General features: G+C 45.1%; 1 protein-coding gene across 6 annotated transcripts in view; it reads right to left on the reverse strand.

Moving 5' to 3' along the window:
* MRTFA (myocardin related transcription factor A) overlaps positions 1–15,069 on the reverse strand; it is a 208,093-nt gene extending 193,024 nt beyond the window's left edge. For all 6 annotated transcript variants that reach the window (XM_078334601.1, XM_008990884.5, XM_078334625.1 and 3 more), the window contains exon 1: positions 14,828–15,069. In XM_078334601.1, the coding sequence (XP_078190727.1) occupies positions 14,828–14,914 (87 nt within the window). In that variant the 5' untranslated portion in view covers positions 14,915–15,069. The remainder of the gene's footprint in view (positions 1–14,827) is intronic.
* Positions 15,070–16,445: the final 1,376 nt, after the last annotated feature.

Genomic DNA, 16,445 nt, shown 5'->3' on the forward strand with positions numbered 1-16,445 from the left:
TATTTTGAATGCCTATTATGAGTTAAATGCTTTACCTGTAACCGAATTTACCTCTTACAACTATCTTCTAAGTACACTGAGCTTCAAAAAAGAGCTACCAAACATGATAGTTCATGTCTGTAATCCCAGAACTCTGAGAGGACGAGGCAAGAGGATCACTTGAACCAGTCTGAGCAACACAGAGAGACCCCATCTCTACAAAAATTTAAAAATTAGCCAGGTGTGGTGGCACATGCCTCTGGTCCCAGCTACTCAGGAGGCAGAAGCAGGAAAATCACTTGAGCCCAGGACATAAAGGCTGTAGAAAGCCATGTTCAAGCCACTGCACTCCAGCCTGAGCAATGGAGCAAGACCCTGTGTCCAAAGAAAATTATTTCAATTTAAAAATTTAAAAAGATTGGCCAGGTGTGGTGGCTAACACCTGTAATCCCAACACTTTGGGAGGCCAAAGTGGGTAGATCAATTGAGGTCAGGAGTTTGAGATCAGCCTGGCCAACATAGTGAAACTCTGTCTCTACTAAAAATAAAGAAAAAGCCAGGCGTGGTGGAGCACACCTGTAATCCCAGCTACTTAAGAGGATGAGGCAGGAGAATAGCCTGAACCTGGGAGGCAGAGGCTGCAGTGAGCCAAGATCACGCCACTGCGCTCCAGCCTGGGTGACACAAAGCGAGACTCCATCTCAAAAAAAGAAAAAAAAATTAAAAATATTAATTCCCTTGTCTAAGATCACTGAGCCAGTGAGCAATAGAGCCAGGATTAAAAAGAGGTGCATTCAACCCCATCACTACTGTCTCTAAACAGTAGAGAAACCTGCTATGCTTTTTAAAACCAAAGCAAATAGGTACCCAGAAGAGGCAGGGTGGATCATAAAGGTAAAGTTTTGAGAATCCCTGCTCTAGAAAGCATTTTCTAAGCTTTCTAAGCTCACTTCATAAAGGTGAATTTTGGAAGACATTCAAAAATCCCTTAACACTCTCCAAATAGAACAAAAGGTTACACTATAATTAACTCAGTGCTATTTGGGCAGCCAACAGACTATTAGACATGTTGAAAATAAAATGTCATAATTAGCTTGTCCAAATTGTATAAGTCATGCCCAGTTCCCATACATATTGATCCTGCCAGACACACTTTAAGAATCAGCTTTCACACAAAGGTCAGAACATTAATTTTTTAAAAAAGGGTCACTCAGGTCACAGAGGGTCTGATTTAGGAAAATGATTAAATAATCAACTGACTCAGGGTATATAAAGACTCATGACAGATATTACACACAAACAAACCATAATATCCTATGAACTTCTACTGAGTAAAACAAATATTTAAATTTATTTCAAATGACTAGCATATGATACATTATGTTCTTGGTTCTCTGTTACCATTCCAGGACCCCAACCACCACCAAAAAAAAAAAATCTGAACAAAAAGGAAGTATCAATAAGATAATGTAATATAGTTCAATGAATCTATAAAATAGAATAAACGATTCAGTGGCTCATGGCTGTAATCTCAACACTTTGAGAGGCCAAGCCAGGAGGGTCACTTGAGCCCAGGAGTTCAAGACCAGCCTGGGCAACATAGTGAGACCCCGTCCCTATAAAAAATAAAAATAAGAGGCCGGGTGCAGTGGCTCATGCCTGTAATCTTAGCACTCTGGGAGGCCAAGGTGGGTGGATCACGAGGTCAAGAGATCGAGAACATCCTGGCCAACTCGGTAAAACCCCATCTCCACCGAAAATATTTTAAAAATTAGCTGGGCATGGTGGCACAACCCTGTAGTCCCAGCTACTTGGGAGGCTGAGGCAGGAGAATTGCTTGAACCCAGTGGGTGGAGGTTACAGTGAGCCAAGATGGCACCACTGCACTCCAGCCTGGGCAACAGAGCAACACTCCTTCTCAAAAATGTAATAAATCAATAAAAATAAAAATAGGATGGGCGTGGTGGCTCACACCTGTAATCCCAACACTTTTGGGAAGCCAAAGGAGGAGGACTGCCTGTCCACAACCAGCCCACACAACATAGCAAAACCTTGTCTCAAAATAAATAACTAAATAAGTAAGTAAGTAAATAAGGTAAAACCAGGCAAGGTGGCTCAAGTCTGTAATCCTAACTTTGGGAGGCCAAGGCGGACAGACGATGAGGTCAGGAGATTAAGACCATCCTGCCTAATATGGTAAAATCCAGTCTCTACTAAAAGTACAAAAAATTAGCTAGGTACAGTGGTGGGAGCCTGTAGTCCCAGCTACTCGGGAGGCTGAGACAGGAGAATCACTGGAACCCAGGAGCTGGAGGTTGTAGTGAGCCGAGATCAGGCCACTGCACTCCAGCCAGGATGACACAGTGAGACTCCATCTCAAAGAAAGAAAGAAAGAAAAAGGAAGAAAAGAAAGAAAGAAAGAAATAACCCTTACTCTTTTTTTCTTTTTTTTGAGATGGAGTCCTGCTCTGTTCCCCAGAGTAGAGTGCAGTGGTACAAACTCAACTCACTGCAACCTCTGCCTCCAACTCTCCTGCCTCAGCCTCCCAAGTAGCTGAGATTACAAGGACCCACCACCCTGCCCAGCAAATTTTTTTTGTATTTTTAGTAGAGACGTGGTTTCACCATGTTGGCCAGACTGGTCCTGAACTCCTAACCTCAGATGATCCACCTGACTCGGCCTCCTAAAGTGCTGGGATTACAGGTGTGAGGCACTGCACCGGTTCTAATCTTTACTCTTTTTGAGACAGGGTCTGGCTCTGTCACCCAGACCGGAGGGCAGTGGTGCAACTTTCACCTCCCAGGCTCAACCAATTCTCCCACCTCAGTTTCCAGAGTAGCTGGGACTACAGGTGCATACCACCACGCCCAGTTAACTTTTGTATTTCTCGTAGAGATGGGGTTTTGCCATGTTGCCCAGGCTGGTCTCGAACCCCTGAGCTCAAGCAATCCTCCTAAAGTGCTGGAATTACAGGGGTGAGGGATAGCATCTGGCCGACCCTTACTTTTAATTTCTAAATTTCTCTCTATGTTTTAAAGAGAAGACAATATATATGCATATATTTGGCAAACTCAAAAAGACTACTCTATATTTTAAACGTATCTGTCATACAACTAAATACAAAATAATAAAGCCAGGGCCAGATGCAGTGGCTCATGCCTGTAATCCCAATACTTTGAGAGGTCAAGGCGGGAAAACTGCTTGAGGCCAGAGGTTCAAGGTTACAGTGAGCTACAATCATGCCACTGCAATCCAGCCTGGGTATCAGAATGAGACCCTGGGTCTGTCTCTGTCTCTGTCTGTCACACACACACACGCGCGCGCATGCGCGCGCCAAAGCATCAACCATGATAATACCATTCTAACAACAAAATTCAACACAGTGCATTCTAAAATATTAGGAAAGGACAACTTTCCAAGTTCCTGTAAATTTTGTGGTAGAAAAAATATGTACAAATTAACCACAATCAAGAGACCCTGGCATCACTTACCCCATTTACAATTTAAAGATACTGAAACACTGACAAAAAAAAAAAATCCTAAAAATGTGGATATTATAGTAGGCCCTTATTTGGTAATTTTTTTCTTTTTGAGACAGGGTCTCACTCTGTCGCCCAGGCTGGAGTGCATTGGCACAAACACAGCTCAAACTCACTGCAACCTCAATCTTCCAGGCTCAGGCACTACAGGTGCATGTCATCGTGCCCAACTACTTTTTTGGTTTCTTGTAGAGATGGGGTCTTGTCATGTTGCCCAGGCTGGTCTTGAACTCCTGGGTTGAAATGATCCTCCCACCTCGGCCTCCCAAACTGCTGGAATTACAAGTATGAGCCATATAATGCCTGGCCCTTATTTGGTTAGTATTAATTGAGCAACTTAAGATGTGAAGTTACTATTATAGTGTCCATCTCAGAATGGCAACCAGACGCATATAAGGAATACTGCAAAGAATATTTTCTGACAGCAAACCACACTGCCATGTGTGTACCTATGCAACAATCTTACATGTTCTTCATATGTACCCCAAAACCTAAAATGCAATTTAAAAAAAGAATATTTTCTGAGCTATAACATCTTGATTATTACTACAAAGAATTCTCACTATAACTGACATTTTCACTATGCAACAGACACTGAATGTGAACAGACATTTACTAGAGGCAAAGTTAGGAACTTCATATACATCATGGTAGAAAGCTAGGATTACTTAATTCAAAAACAGATCTGGATTCAAATTCTGGCCAGGCACAGTGGCTCATGCCTGTAATCTCAATACTTGGGAGGTCAAGGCTTGAGGGCAGGAGTTCAAGATCAGCCTGGGCAACATTTTGAGACCCTGCTTGTACAAAAAAATTTAATTAGCCGGGTGGCACACGCCTATAGTCCTAGTTATCCAGGAGAACTGCTTGACCCCAGGAGTTTGAGGTCACGGTGAGGTATGATCTCGCCACTACACTCATGCCTTGAACTCCAAGCAAGACTCTGTTTAAAAAAAAAACAAAAAAGCAAAAAAACCACCACAACAAAAATCCTAACTGTTATCTTCCTAAATTAGTTCCTCTCTCCAAGCTTCTCTTTGTTCATCTGCAAAACGTTGCTACTACCACTTATTTCTGAGATGGTATGAGGATTAATAAGGTAGCACAATGTCTACCATAGAGCAAATGCCCCAATTGCTTCCCTCTTTATGTTTCTTCATAATCCTTATAACGACCTCATGTTGTAAGGATTAGTAACTCTATTTTACAGACAAAAAAACTGAATCACAAGGAGTAAGCCTAGATTTAAATACTCGGTACTTGGCAGTAACCAGATCTGTTGTGCCCTTAAATGTGACATGGATGTGTTACCTCACTGGTTTTTACTCTGTCATACTATAAAGTTGAGCAACTTTGTTTGAATTATGCCCATTATGCTTTAAATTCTGATACAAGAACAAAGAATTTCAAAAAACCAGAATCACCCATAATTTCCACTCATAATTTTAGAAGACAAAGACCTGTAAATACCCTACCTATCTTCAAATTCAGTAACAAAGGACATACTCTAGATCTCAAAATGAACTAGCCAAATTACTCATTATGAGCTCTCATTTACACAGACAATGATTTCTAAACGCATATCAATAAGAATGAGTGGGGAGCAAATGAACCAAACATTCCACAGAAGTAAAAACATGGATTAAAAAAGACATTTTCAGGCCGGGCGCAGTGGCTCACGCCTGTAATCCCAGCACTTTGGGAGGCCAAGGCGGGTGGATCACGAGGTCAAGAGATCGAGACCATCCTGGTCAACAAGGTGAAACCCCGACTCTACTAAAAATACAAAAATTAGCTGGGCATGGTGGTGCGTGCCTGTAGTCCCAGCTACTCGGGAGGCTGAGGCAGGAGAATTGCTTGAAACCAGAAGGCAGAGATTGCAGTGAGCCGAGATCATGCCATTGCACTCCAGTCTGGGTAACAACAGCGAAACTCCATCTCAAAAAAAAAAAAAAGACATTTTCACAACACTCTTTCTTTCAAGGATTCTACAGATCTTCTATTACTGCTATATGAGCCAGCCTTAAATACTGTGTGAGGAACTGGCCTGGACTCAGCCACAAGACTTGTGGAACTCAAATCATTTAATTTCATAGTATCTTCTCCCACTAAACAGTGAGAGAACTGGACTTGAGTCATGAACCACAGAACTGAAGGCAACTTGAGCAATTAGTTCCACCCAATGCACCCTGACTGATCACCCACCTTCTGCTTTAACACCTGTGATAACAGAGTTTAATTATCTTCTCTCCTCATACATATGACCGGGATTTAGTATTTTTAAGAATCTTGGCCAGGCACGGTGGCTCACGCCTATAATCCCAGCACTTCGGGAGGCCAAGGCGGGTGGATCACGAGGTCAAGAAATTGAGACCATTCTGGTCAACAAGGTGAAACCCTGTCTCTACTAAAAATACAAAAATTAGCTGGGCATGGTGGTGTACGCCTATAGTCCCAGCTACTTGGGAGGCTGAGGCAGGAGAATTGCCTGAACCCAGGAGGCGGAGGTTGCGGTGAGCCGAGATCATGCCATTGCACTCCAGCCTGGGTAACAAGAGCGAAACTCTGTCTCAAAAAAAAAAAAAAGAATCTTGCCAAGGCATGGTGGCTCACACTATAATCCCAGCACTTCAGGAGGCCAAGGCAGGAGGATTGCTGTGGCCAGGAATTTGAGACTAATCTGGGCAACATAGCAAAACTCTCGTCTGTACAAAAAAATTTTTTTAATTAGCCAAGCAGCCTGGGCATGGTGGCTCACATGTATAATCTCACCACTTTGGGAGCCAGAGGCAGGTGGATCACCTGAGGTCAGGAGTTCTAGTCCAGCCTGGCCAACATAGTGAAACCCCATTTCTACTAAAAAATATATAAAAAATTAGCTAGGCATGGCACCTGTAATCCCAGCTACTCAGGAGACTGAGGCAGGAGAATTGCTTGAACCCAGAAGGCAGAGGTTGCATGAGCCAAGACTGCACCATTGCACACCAGCCTGGGCAGCAAGAGCAAATCTCTGTCTCAAAATAAATAAATAAATAAATAAATAAATAAATAAAATTAGCCAAGCGTTGTGGTGCATGCTGTTGTCCTAGCTATTCAGAAGGCTGAGGTGGGAGGATCACTTAAAACAAGGAGTTGGAGGTTGCAGTGAGCTATGATTCTGCCACATGCTTCACAAGAGTTTAGAGGTGGAACTAGAACCCACACTAAAAATACCTAGAATGAGAAGCTATGTGGCTGAGTTTGAGGGACAAGGTTAATTTGGAGGGCATTTAAAAGGTACAGGACTGGGAGGGCACGGTGGCTCACGCCTGTAAACACAGCACTTTAGGAAGCCGACGGCAGGCGGATCACCTGAGGTCAGGAGTTCAAGATCTGCCTGGCCAACATACAGTGAAATCCTGTCTCTACTAAAAAATACAAAAATCAGCTGGGCATGACGGTGCATGCCTGTAATCCCAGTTACCTGTGAAGCTGAGGCAGGAGAAACGCTTGAACCCAGGAGGCAGAGGTTGCTGTGACCCAAGATTGCACCACCGAGCTCTAGCCTGGGTGAAAGAGCAAGATTCTGTGTCTCAAAAAATTAAAATTAAGATTAAGATTAAAAAATAAAAGGTACAGGCCTGTGAGGTGGCTGAATGATAGAGTGAGACTCTGTCTCTTTAAAAACAAAACTAACAAAAAAACATCTGGGCAGTTTTTAAGTCAATAGAATCGTTTTTCTGTTGTACAAAATCAGAGATTTGAGACTTTAACATTGGAGAAAGCCGAATCCATTTCTATCTCCTTTTCTTTTTTTTTTTTTTTTTTTCTCCTTTTCTTTTGAGGTAACAAATCTAACTACTTCCTAAAGTAGTAAAATGGAGTCACTTCCTAACGAAGATGACTACTGCCTCTAAAAAGTTTATCTAAACTGATGGGGTTTCACACAATCTGTCCTTTCAATTCCTAAACTTCTATACTCAGATTTAAAAGTTTCTTATAATTAACTTTTTTTTTTTTTTTTTTGAGAAAAAGTTTTGCTCTGTTGCCCAGGCTAGAATGCAGTACCATGACCCAGCTCACCGCAACCTCTGCCTCCTGGGTTCAAGCAATTCTCTGCCTCAGCCTCCTAAATAGCTGGGATTACAGTCACCCGCCACCACACGAACTTTTTTTTATTTTTGGTATTTTTTCATTGAGACTGGGTTTCACCATCTTGGCCAGGCTGGTCTTGAACTCCTAACCTCGTGATCCACCCACCTTGGCCTCCCAAAGTGCTGGGATTACAAGAGTGAGCCACCACGCCCGGCCTCTTATAATTAACTTTCTTACTTAATTTATTTACTTGAGATAGTGTCTCACCTGTTACCCATCCTGGAGCACAGCGGTGTGATCACAACTCACTGCAGCCTCAAACTCCTGAGCTGAAGCAATCCTCCTGTCTCAGCCTCTGATATGGCTGGGATTACAGGCATGAGCCACAGCACCAGGCCTGTACCTTTAAAATGCCTCCAGATTAACCTTGTCCCTCAAATTCAGCCACAGAGGTTCTCATTCTAGGTATGTTTATTAAGGGTCCTAGTTCCACCTCTAAGCTCTGTGAAGCACACGCACTTTTAAGCACTGCTTCTGGCTAAACCATTCTGCAGACAGAGAGCCTAGTAAATTCAAAAATACAAAGGGGTAAGAGACCTCCTTAACAGCAACTATGGACCTCCTTGGGTCTTATTTTAACTGTGGAATTTACCTAAATAACCCACTGGTTCACTCCACTTTGTAAAATAAAAATTATCTACATGAAGGTACTTGAACTATAAAAATTGACGGTGAAGCAGCAATGGTTAACATTTAAATGCTTCTTTTTGCATACTCTTATCATTCTATATTCACTCATCTGACTCCAAACTAATTCATCCAGTCAGTTCTATGCTACTGCCCAAAACCAATGATGATCACAAGAACCATGATAATGACATGCATATAAAGCTGTCCCAAGGACTTTATATATTTGTAATTTAACCCTCACAGCAGCAATATGAAACAGGCCCCATTATTATCCCCATTTTACAGCTAGTGAGTGACAGAGAAGATAAAGTAGCAAGGGTATCACAGTCACACAGGTCAAGTTCATACACGCAGCCAGCAAGTAGAGCCCGGATTCCGATCTATGCAGTATGACTCGAGTCCTGACATTCTTAACTACATACGCTGTGTAACTGCTCATCTAACACTCTGATAAGTTACTGTTCTCATCAATATAAAAAAAAAAAAGACTCCACCTTCACTATACACATAGATTTCAAATATTTTTCCTTATGGTAATGCTGGCCTAAATTACTTAAAACATTTCATATAGGCTGGGCGCGGTGGCTCACGCCTGTAATCCCAGCACTTTGGGAGGCTGAGGAGGGTGGATCACGAGGTCAAGAGATGGAGACCATCCTGGCCAACATGGTGAAACCCCGTCTCTACTAAAAATACAAAAATTAGCTGGGCGTGTTGGCGTGCACCTGTAGACCCAGCTACTTAGCAGGCTGAGGCAGAAGAGTTGCTTGAACCCTAGGCAGAGGTTGCAGTGAGCCAAGATTGCACCACTGCACTCCAGCCTGGTGCTTGGTGATAGAGCAAGACTCTGCCTAAAAAAAGAAAATTTTTGTAAACCTAATTCAGTGTCTACCTCCACATATTAGCCTACATGTGGAAGGCACATAGTAAACACACAATAAATATTTATAAATATCTGATAAAAGAATTAAATCTCTCCCATCCCCATTCCTCCAAAGGTAATCTTTCCTACTCTAAGTCCTTCCCCTCCCCTACTTCAGCACTTTGAACCTTCTTCCAACATTTTCGACTTTACCCACTGTGGTGGTGAGCCTCTAAGATGGGCCCCAATGATCCTCACCTCCTGCCATTTACATTCTTATGTAGTACCTTCCCACAATGTGTGGCCAACAGAATACTGGAGAAATGAAGGTATGTGACTTCTGAAGCTAGGTCATAAAAGGCAATGCAGCAGCTTGGTCTTTTGGATTACATGCTCTGAGGTAGACTGACTGCCATGCCATGAAAGCATCCATGGGGAGAGGCCCAGATGGAGAGGAACTGAGCTCCCACCAACAGCCTGTACCAACTTGCCAGCCATATGAGAAGCCACCTTGGAAAAGGATCCACCAGCCTCACTCAAGCCTTCAGATGACTGCTACCTCAGCTGACATATTACTGCATTTTTTAATTTTTTTTTTTGAGACAAAGTCTCACTCTGTGGCCCAGGCTGGAGTGCAGTGGCATGATCTCAGCTCACTAAAACCTCCACCTTCCCGGTTCAAGCAATTCTTACAGCTCAGCCTCCTCAGTAGCTGGGATTACAGGCATGTGCTGCCACTCCCAGCCTTTTTTTTTTTTTTTTTTTTTTTTGAGACGGAGTTTCGCTCTTGTCATCCAGGCTGGAGTGCAATGGCGTGACCTCGGCTCACCGCAACCTCCACCTCCTGGGTTCAGGCAATTCTCCTGCCTCAGCCTCCTGAGTAGCTGGGATTACAGGCACACGCCACTGTGCCCAGCTAATTTTTTTTTGCATTTTTAGTAGCGATGGGGTTTCACCATGTTGATCAGTATGGTCTCGATCTCTTGACCTCATGATCCACCCGCCTCGGCCTCCCAAAGTGCTGGGATTACAGGCTTGAGCCACCGCGCCCAGCCCCAGCTCATTTTTTTTTAGATGGAGTCTCTGTTGCCCAGGCTGGAATGCAGTGATGCGATACTGGTTCACTGCAACCTCTGCCTCCCAGGTTCAAGCAATTCTCGTGCCTCAGCCTCCTGAGTAGCTGGGACTACAGGCTTGAGTCACCATGCCTGGCTAATTTTTGTATTTTTAGTAGAGACAGGTTTTACCATGTTGGCCACCCTGATCTCGATCTCCTGACCTGCCTCAGCCTCCCAAAATGCTAAGATTACACATGTGAGCCACTGCACCCAGTCATTATTGGAATTTTTTGAGAGACCTGAGTTTGAATCACTCAGCCAAGCTGATTCCAAATTCCTGACTCACAGAAACTGTGAAAAATAAGAAATGTTAATTGTCTCAAACACTAATTTTCAAGGTAATCTGTTATACAGCAAGACAGCTAACACACCCGCTCTCTAAAATTCTAAGTTCCTTGAGAGTGGAGACTATTTCCTTGATTCTCAAAACTCTATTAAGACCTTAGACATAAACAGTGTCCATATTTGCTGAATTGTGTCAGTGGGTCATTCTCTTTTTTCAATGTTCCCTTTCTTCCAAAATGTATTCATTTATAAAAAAAAAAAACTACTCCCCAAGCTTATACCATTTTGTCCATACCCATCCACGTCTTCTCTTTTCTCTTTCAAAGATGTGAAATATAACCTCCTGACCAAGGTTTTTTCTCAGTAGATGAAAATGTTCCTTATGTTTATTAATTCCAACTACCAACCCCAGCATTTATATAAATATATATACAGACACAAGAACATGGAGTAAACATATATTTGTTCATGTTCATCTTATATTCAAGAAATATTTACTGAGTACCTGTTATGTGCCAAGAACTGCTCTAGAAGCTGGGAAGAAAAACAGATATCTTCACCCTTGGGGAGCCTGCTAGTATATGGGCTTGCTATAGTGTTTTCCCTAAATGTAATACAACCATCTTTGTTAATATGACTTAAAAATTCTAATTTCCCCTTTGGAAATTAAATGGCCATACATCTACAAATTCTTTTTAAATATACTTAAGTAAGCTGCACTCTCGAAGAAAGTTTATACCTCTTTAACAGAGTTAGTAAAGTGCTTCATATACAATCTGTATATATCAAGGTACTCCATTTTTACTGAATGTTTCCACAGGCCATACTTTTTAGGAAATGCCACCTAATTTATAGGTATAAAATATATACCATTTAATAAAGGTAAGTTTTATTTATTATATCACCTTAGTGATTCTAAATCAAATATGAAACATTTATTTCACAGAAAGTAATCTGTAATAGTAAAATGATAATAATATAGGTAGAACTTTCTTTTTATTTTTGAGACGGAATTTTGCTCTTGTTGCCCAGGCTGGAGTGCAATGGCACAATCTCAGCTCGCTGCAACCTCTGCCTCCCGGGTTCAAGCGATTCTCCTGCCTCAGCTTCCTGAGTAGCTGGAATTACGCACATGTGCCACCACACCTGGCTAATTTTGTGCATGTTTTTTAGTAGAGATGAGGTATGTCCATGTTGGTCAGGGTGGTCTCAAACTTCCAACCTCTGGTGATCTGCCCATCTCGGCCTCCCAAAGGACTGAGATTACAGACATGGGCCACTGCGCCTGGCCGATGCATAGAACTTTTTAACCTCTCTTATATTTACCCCTACAAAAGCAGGTTGAAAGGAAAAGAACATACCGTATTTTTAAGTCAGAGATTCGAGTCCTGGTTCTGTTAACTCTGTATCCCTAAATGAGTTATTTAACTAGTTGCAGCCTGTTTCCCTATCCTTATGCAACAGAATAAAAGCCTAGCTTTTGTGTAGTGGGCATCAGGAATGTTAGTTCCCTTCTCCCTCCTTGGGGCCTATAACTGGTGTATTAGAAGGTTTATCAGGATTTTTTTTTTCTTTGAGACAGGGTCTCACTGCAAGTCCAGGTTGGAGTGCAGTGCGAACATAACTTACTGCTACCTCAAACTCCTGGGCTCAAGAGATCCTCCCACCTCAGTCTCCTGAGTAGCTGGGACTACAGGTGCACACCACCATGCGTGCTAATTCTTTAATTTTTTGGTGGAGACAAGCTATCACTATGTTGCCCAACTGGTCTCAATTCCAACTCCTGGCCTCAAGTGATCCTCCTGCCTTGGCCTCTCAAAGTGCTCAGATTGATTACAGGTGTGAGCCACTGTGCCAAGCCTATCAGGAAACCTTTCTAAGCTGTGATTTGTCTTTGGAATGGTTTTCCTCTCCTTCATCTGAGTTAACATTCAGCCCAAATGCCATCTTCTTTGAAGCCTTCCCATACATCTGCAGGAAAAAGCTCCCTTGAATCTCCCATTAAAGTCTGGATATGTGCTTAAGAGTTTATTTCCGTACGTTACAATCTCATTTTTTTTTTGCCTCTCCCAGTAGACTGTGAGCGCCTCATGCACAGAGACCATATCTCATATCTCACTTACCTTGATAGCCCCAGCCCTTGGAAAAACACCTGGCACAATACAAACGTGGAACAAAAAGTCTGCTGAATGAATAAATGAAGTCATCCCTTAAGTAGTACTTGTAATTACTACCAGGTGGACCCAAACTTTATGGTTTTGCCCTTTACAGGCTGAGATCCTATTTCATACTTTTTCAGATCACTCCCTGATAGCATCTGGCAGAGTACTAAGGACAGGAAAAGTCCCCAGTAAATACTTTTGGGTGATGGGATATATATTACTCTTCCACTTCTCTTGATTTGACTCTAAATTACTTATTCTAGTGGATGTGACTTTTGAAAGCCTTCTTAAAAAGGGGCCCTTCTTTTTTTTTTTTTGAGACACAGTTTCACTCTTGTTACCCAGGCTGGAGTGCAATGGCGCAATCTCGGCTCACTGCAACCTCCACCTCCTGGGTTCAGGCAATTCTCCTGCCTCAGCCTCCCATGTAGCTGGGATTACAGGCACGCACCACCATGCCCAGCTAATTTTTTGTATTTTTAGGAGAGACGGGGGTTTCACCATGTTGACCAGGATGGTCTCGATCTCTTGACCTCGTGATCCACCCTCCTCAGCCTCCCAAAGTGCTGGGATTACAGGCGTGAGCCACCGCGCCCAGCCCAAAAAGGGGCCCTTCTTAACAGTTATTGGCCAAAAACTGAAACACCAGAGCTAAACTACAGATATTTTTTTCTTTGCAGGTGTTTTTAAATAATGCAGTAATGGATTGCTTCTTTCTAAACCATTCAGTAAGAAACAGTAACATAAAGAAACAGTAACATTCGCTATGAAATATGCAAACGACATCAGGCAAAACTTAGTTTAATAACTTCCAGCCAAAGGTTCCCCACCCTGCAGTCATGGGGCTGTGGGCCAGCTGGCTGTACCACCTCACCCCCGGGAGATGACTGCTTTTCAACAGTAAAACTGCGTAAGTGACATTTGGAGTTTTGGGAGGGGTCTTCTGAAGTAAAACCTGTAAGTTTAACTTCTTATTAACAATAAGTCTTATGTTACAAGCTTTGGCTTCATGTAGAAAAGACCCTGTAAAGATCTCAAAAACTTGGAACTCGGGGACATTCCAGACGTCTTATGAGTTTAAAACCATACAAAAATATATGCAGGGGGTAATTCCATTATTACATTTAAGTGATGTATTCCACATTCCTGTATATACACACACTTCATGCCAAATAGAGGCTGGCAAGCAGTTAACCGTTCAACTGCCCTTTCGTTATGCTGCATAACGGAGACGAGAGAGAAATCTTGACAAAGCCAAGCTGGGCTAGTGCTTAATGTACACTGGGGCAAACCAGTCATTCTCAACATCCCAAAAGCAAACATTTCTTGTACCCTTACTAGCGCCAAGCACTGTGTCCAACGTTTCACGTGAATTATTTCATTTCACACTTACAACAAACAGCCATATGCGATTGGTGGTATTAACGTTCTCATTTTTCAGACGAGGACACCAAGGCACAAGATTACACAGCTAGCAAGTAAGTGGCAGGTTTGGGAGTCGACTTAAAAGGTCCAGCCCTGGGCACTATGGAGTATCAAAGGTACCCGAGGCGGGGAGGGTGGGCTGCAACCAGCGTCCTGGCAGACAGACGCTTTCTTAGAGGGTAAAGTTCTTGACCATCAAGTTTCAGATCTGCAGAGCCCTGTACACCTGGCTGCGATTAGGTTGCTACAGCTGAGCCTCCCTGCCTGGGAATCCCCAAGAATGCACTTGGATCCTGAAGGTTTGTACGAGATCCCAGAGAAAAGGCCGACACCTCATCGCTGCAATCAAAACACACCCGGGGAGCTGCGAGGGCCAGGACTTTCGTGCTTCCCGCCCAGAGCACCGCGGCCCCGCCAGGCGGTGCACAGGTGCACTGCCCCGCCCGCCCGCCTAGGTCCCGGTCCCGGTCCCGGCCCCTGCCCCGGCCCCGGCCCCGACACAGTGACCGCGGTTCAGCGACTCGCGTCCCGAGAGCAGGGGCAGAAGGCCGGCGGGAAGAGGGCCGGGGGCGCGAGGGCCGCCCCGCCCGACCCCCGGGGGGCGCTCGCAGAGGGGTCGCGGGGAGAAAGGATGCTCCGGGCGGGGCGGGGCCGCGGTGGGGGAGGGGTCCCCAGCCTGGACTCTCACTCACCGCCTCTCGCTGTTCCTGGCCGGGCTCCGCGGCTCGCCCCACTCCGGCTCTAGCCGTCCGCGTCTCCTCCAGAGGCTCAACGTCCATCCAGGGCGCACGGAGCTAAGAAGTCGCCGACAGCGGAAGGCGAGTGGCCAGCAGCAACCGAGAAGGTGGTGAGGATGGGACCGTCGCTCTAGCTGCCGCGGCCACCACAGACGCTGCTACCGCCGGCTCCTCGCAGCCGCGGAAGCTGCGGGCCCGCCCACCACGCCCGCCTCCCGCCCTGAAGACCGCCCACTAGAGAAGTGACGGCGGTGCTAGCCAATCATAGGCCTGATCGGGGTCGTGATCGGCGGACTATGGGGCGGGCAGAGAAGGAAGCGGCACGAAGAAGGCGAGGACGGCGGCGTGACTTCCTGTGACTGACTGCACGTCGCAGCCAATGGGCAGCGGGAAGATGACCTCATCGCTGAGGAAAGTCTGGAACTGGCTGAGCTGCGAAGAAGAGGTCGGCGACGAGCCGGGGGCGGAGCGCTGGGCCTTAAAGAGGCCGCAGCCCACTGGTCACCCTGTGAAGGAAAGGGCGGTGGACCCTGCCGGACCTTGCCAAGTTGCCAAGGGATCAATGCTCAGCCGCGAGTAATTACTCCATTAATCCCAGACCCCATCCTGATTCTTCTCCGGGGCTGAAGGGTCTCCGCTTGGGACTCCGAAGTCGATCATTTCACATTCACGCTTCCAAAACGAGACACAATAAATTCCTCTCTGGCCTGGAGCCCTGAATTCCTGTTACAGTCCCGCCCCGCCGAGGTCCGTCACCTTGTTTCTCTGAGTCAATTTCCCCAACGGTGAAAGGGAAGACGCTGACACCTGCCTGCCCCTCCCTACCTGCCAAGACCGTGGTGATCAGCAGCAGCGAAAGTGCTCTGGGCTTGGAAGAGGAAAAGGGCTGCGTGAGCCCAAGAGCTTGCATCGGAAGACTCCAAGAGAGCATTTGCAAAAGGAGGATTCCACGGGATGAACCCCGACGACTCTTGGAATTCTAAAATCCTATACCCTTGCCGCACCCATTCGTGTAGTGAAGGGGCGCGCCTTAGGCGCAGAGGCCACACACTCAGCAAGTGAACCCGGACACCTCTCTAAACCTATTCTGGGCTGGGGGCGGGGGGCGGGGAGCAGGGTGGCTGCCCGATTTAAAAACTGTATTTGTGAATATATATCTATTTTTTTAAATGTGTGAAGTCCATGACTGCAACAGGGAGAAAGGATAGAGGCAAAAGGGGAGAGAGAAACAAAGTAATCCAGGCCCATTGCGACGAAAGCCGCGGTCAGGCAGGCCGTTCATGTCCCTCTTCCTCCCCAGCAATGGGAGAGAGCCCAGAAAAGGAGAAATAACTCCAACTCGGTGGGGTGGAAAAGAGGGGGGAAGCGCTTTCCGGAAGGCGTCCGGGGATAGGGTCACCAGACAGAGTCAGAGGAAGGAATAACAGTAGGTAGAGGAAGAAGGGGTCAGGAGCATTCTTCTAGGTTTGGGGCGGACCCGTGAATAGACACAAAGACTGAAAAGGAGCCGCTCACTTTACATTCCAGGGTATATCCTCACTATGACCCTCTTTTCCCCCTCAAAGGCTTCTGG

Source organism: Callithrix jacchus, chromosome 1, assembly GCF_049354715.1.
Source record: "Callithrix jacchus isolate 240 chromosome 1, calJac240_pri, whole genome shotgun sequence".
Lineage (NCBI taxonomy): Eukaryota > Metazoa > Chordata > Mammalia > Primates > Cebidae > Callithrix > Callithrix jacchus.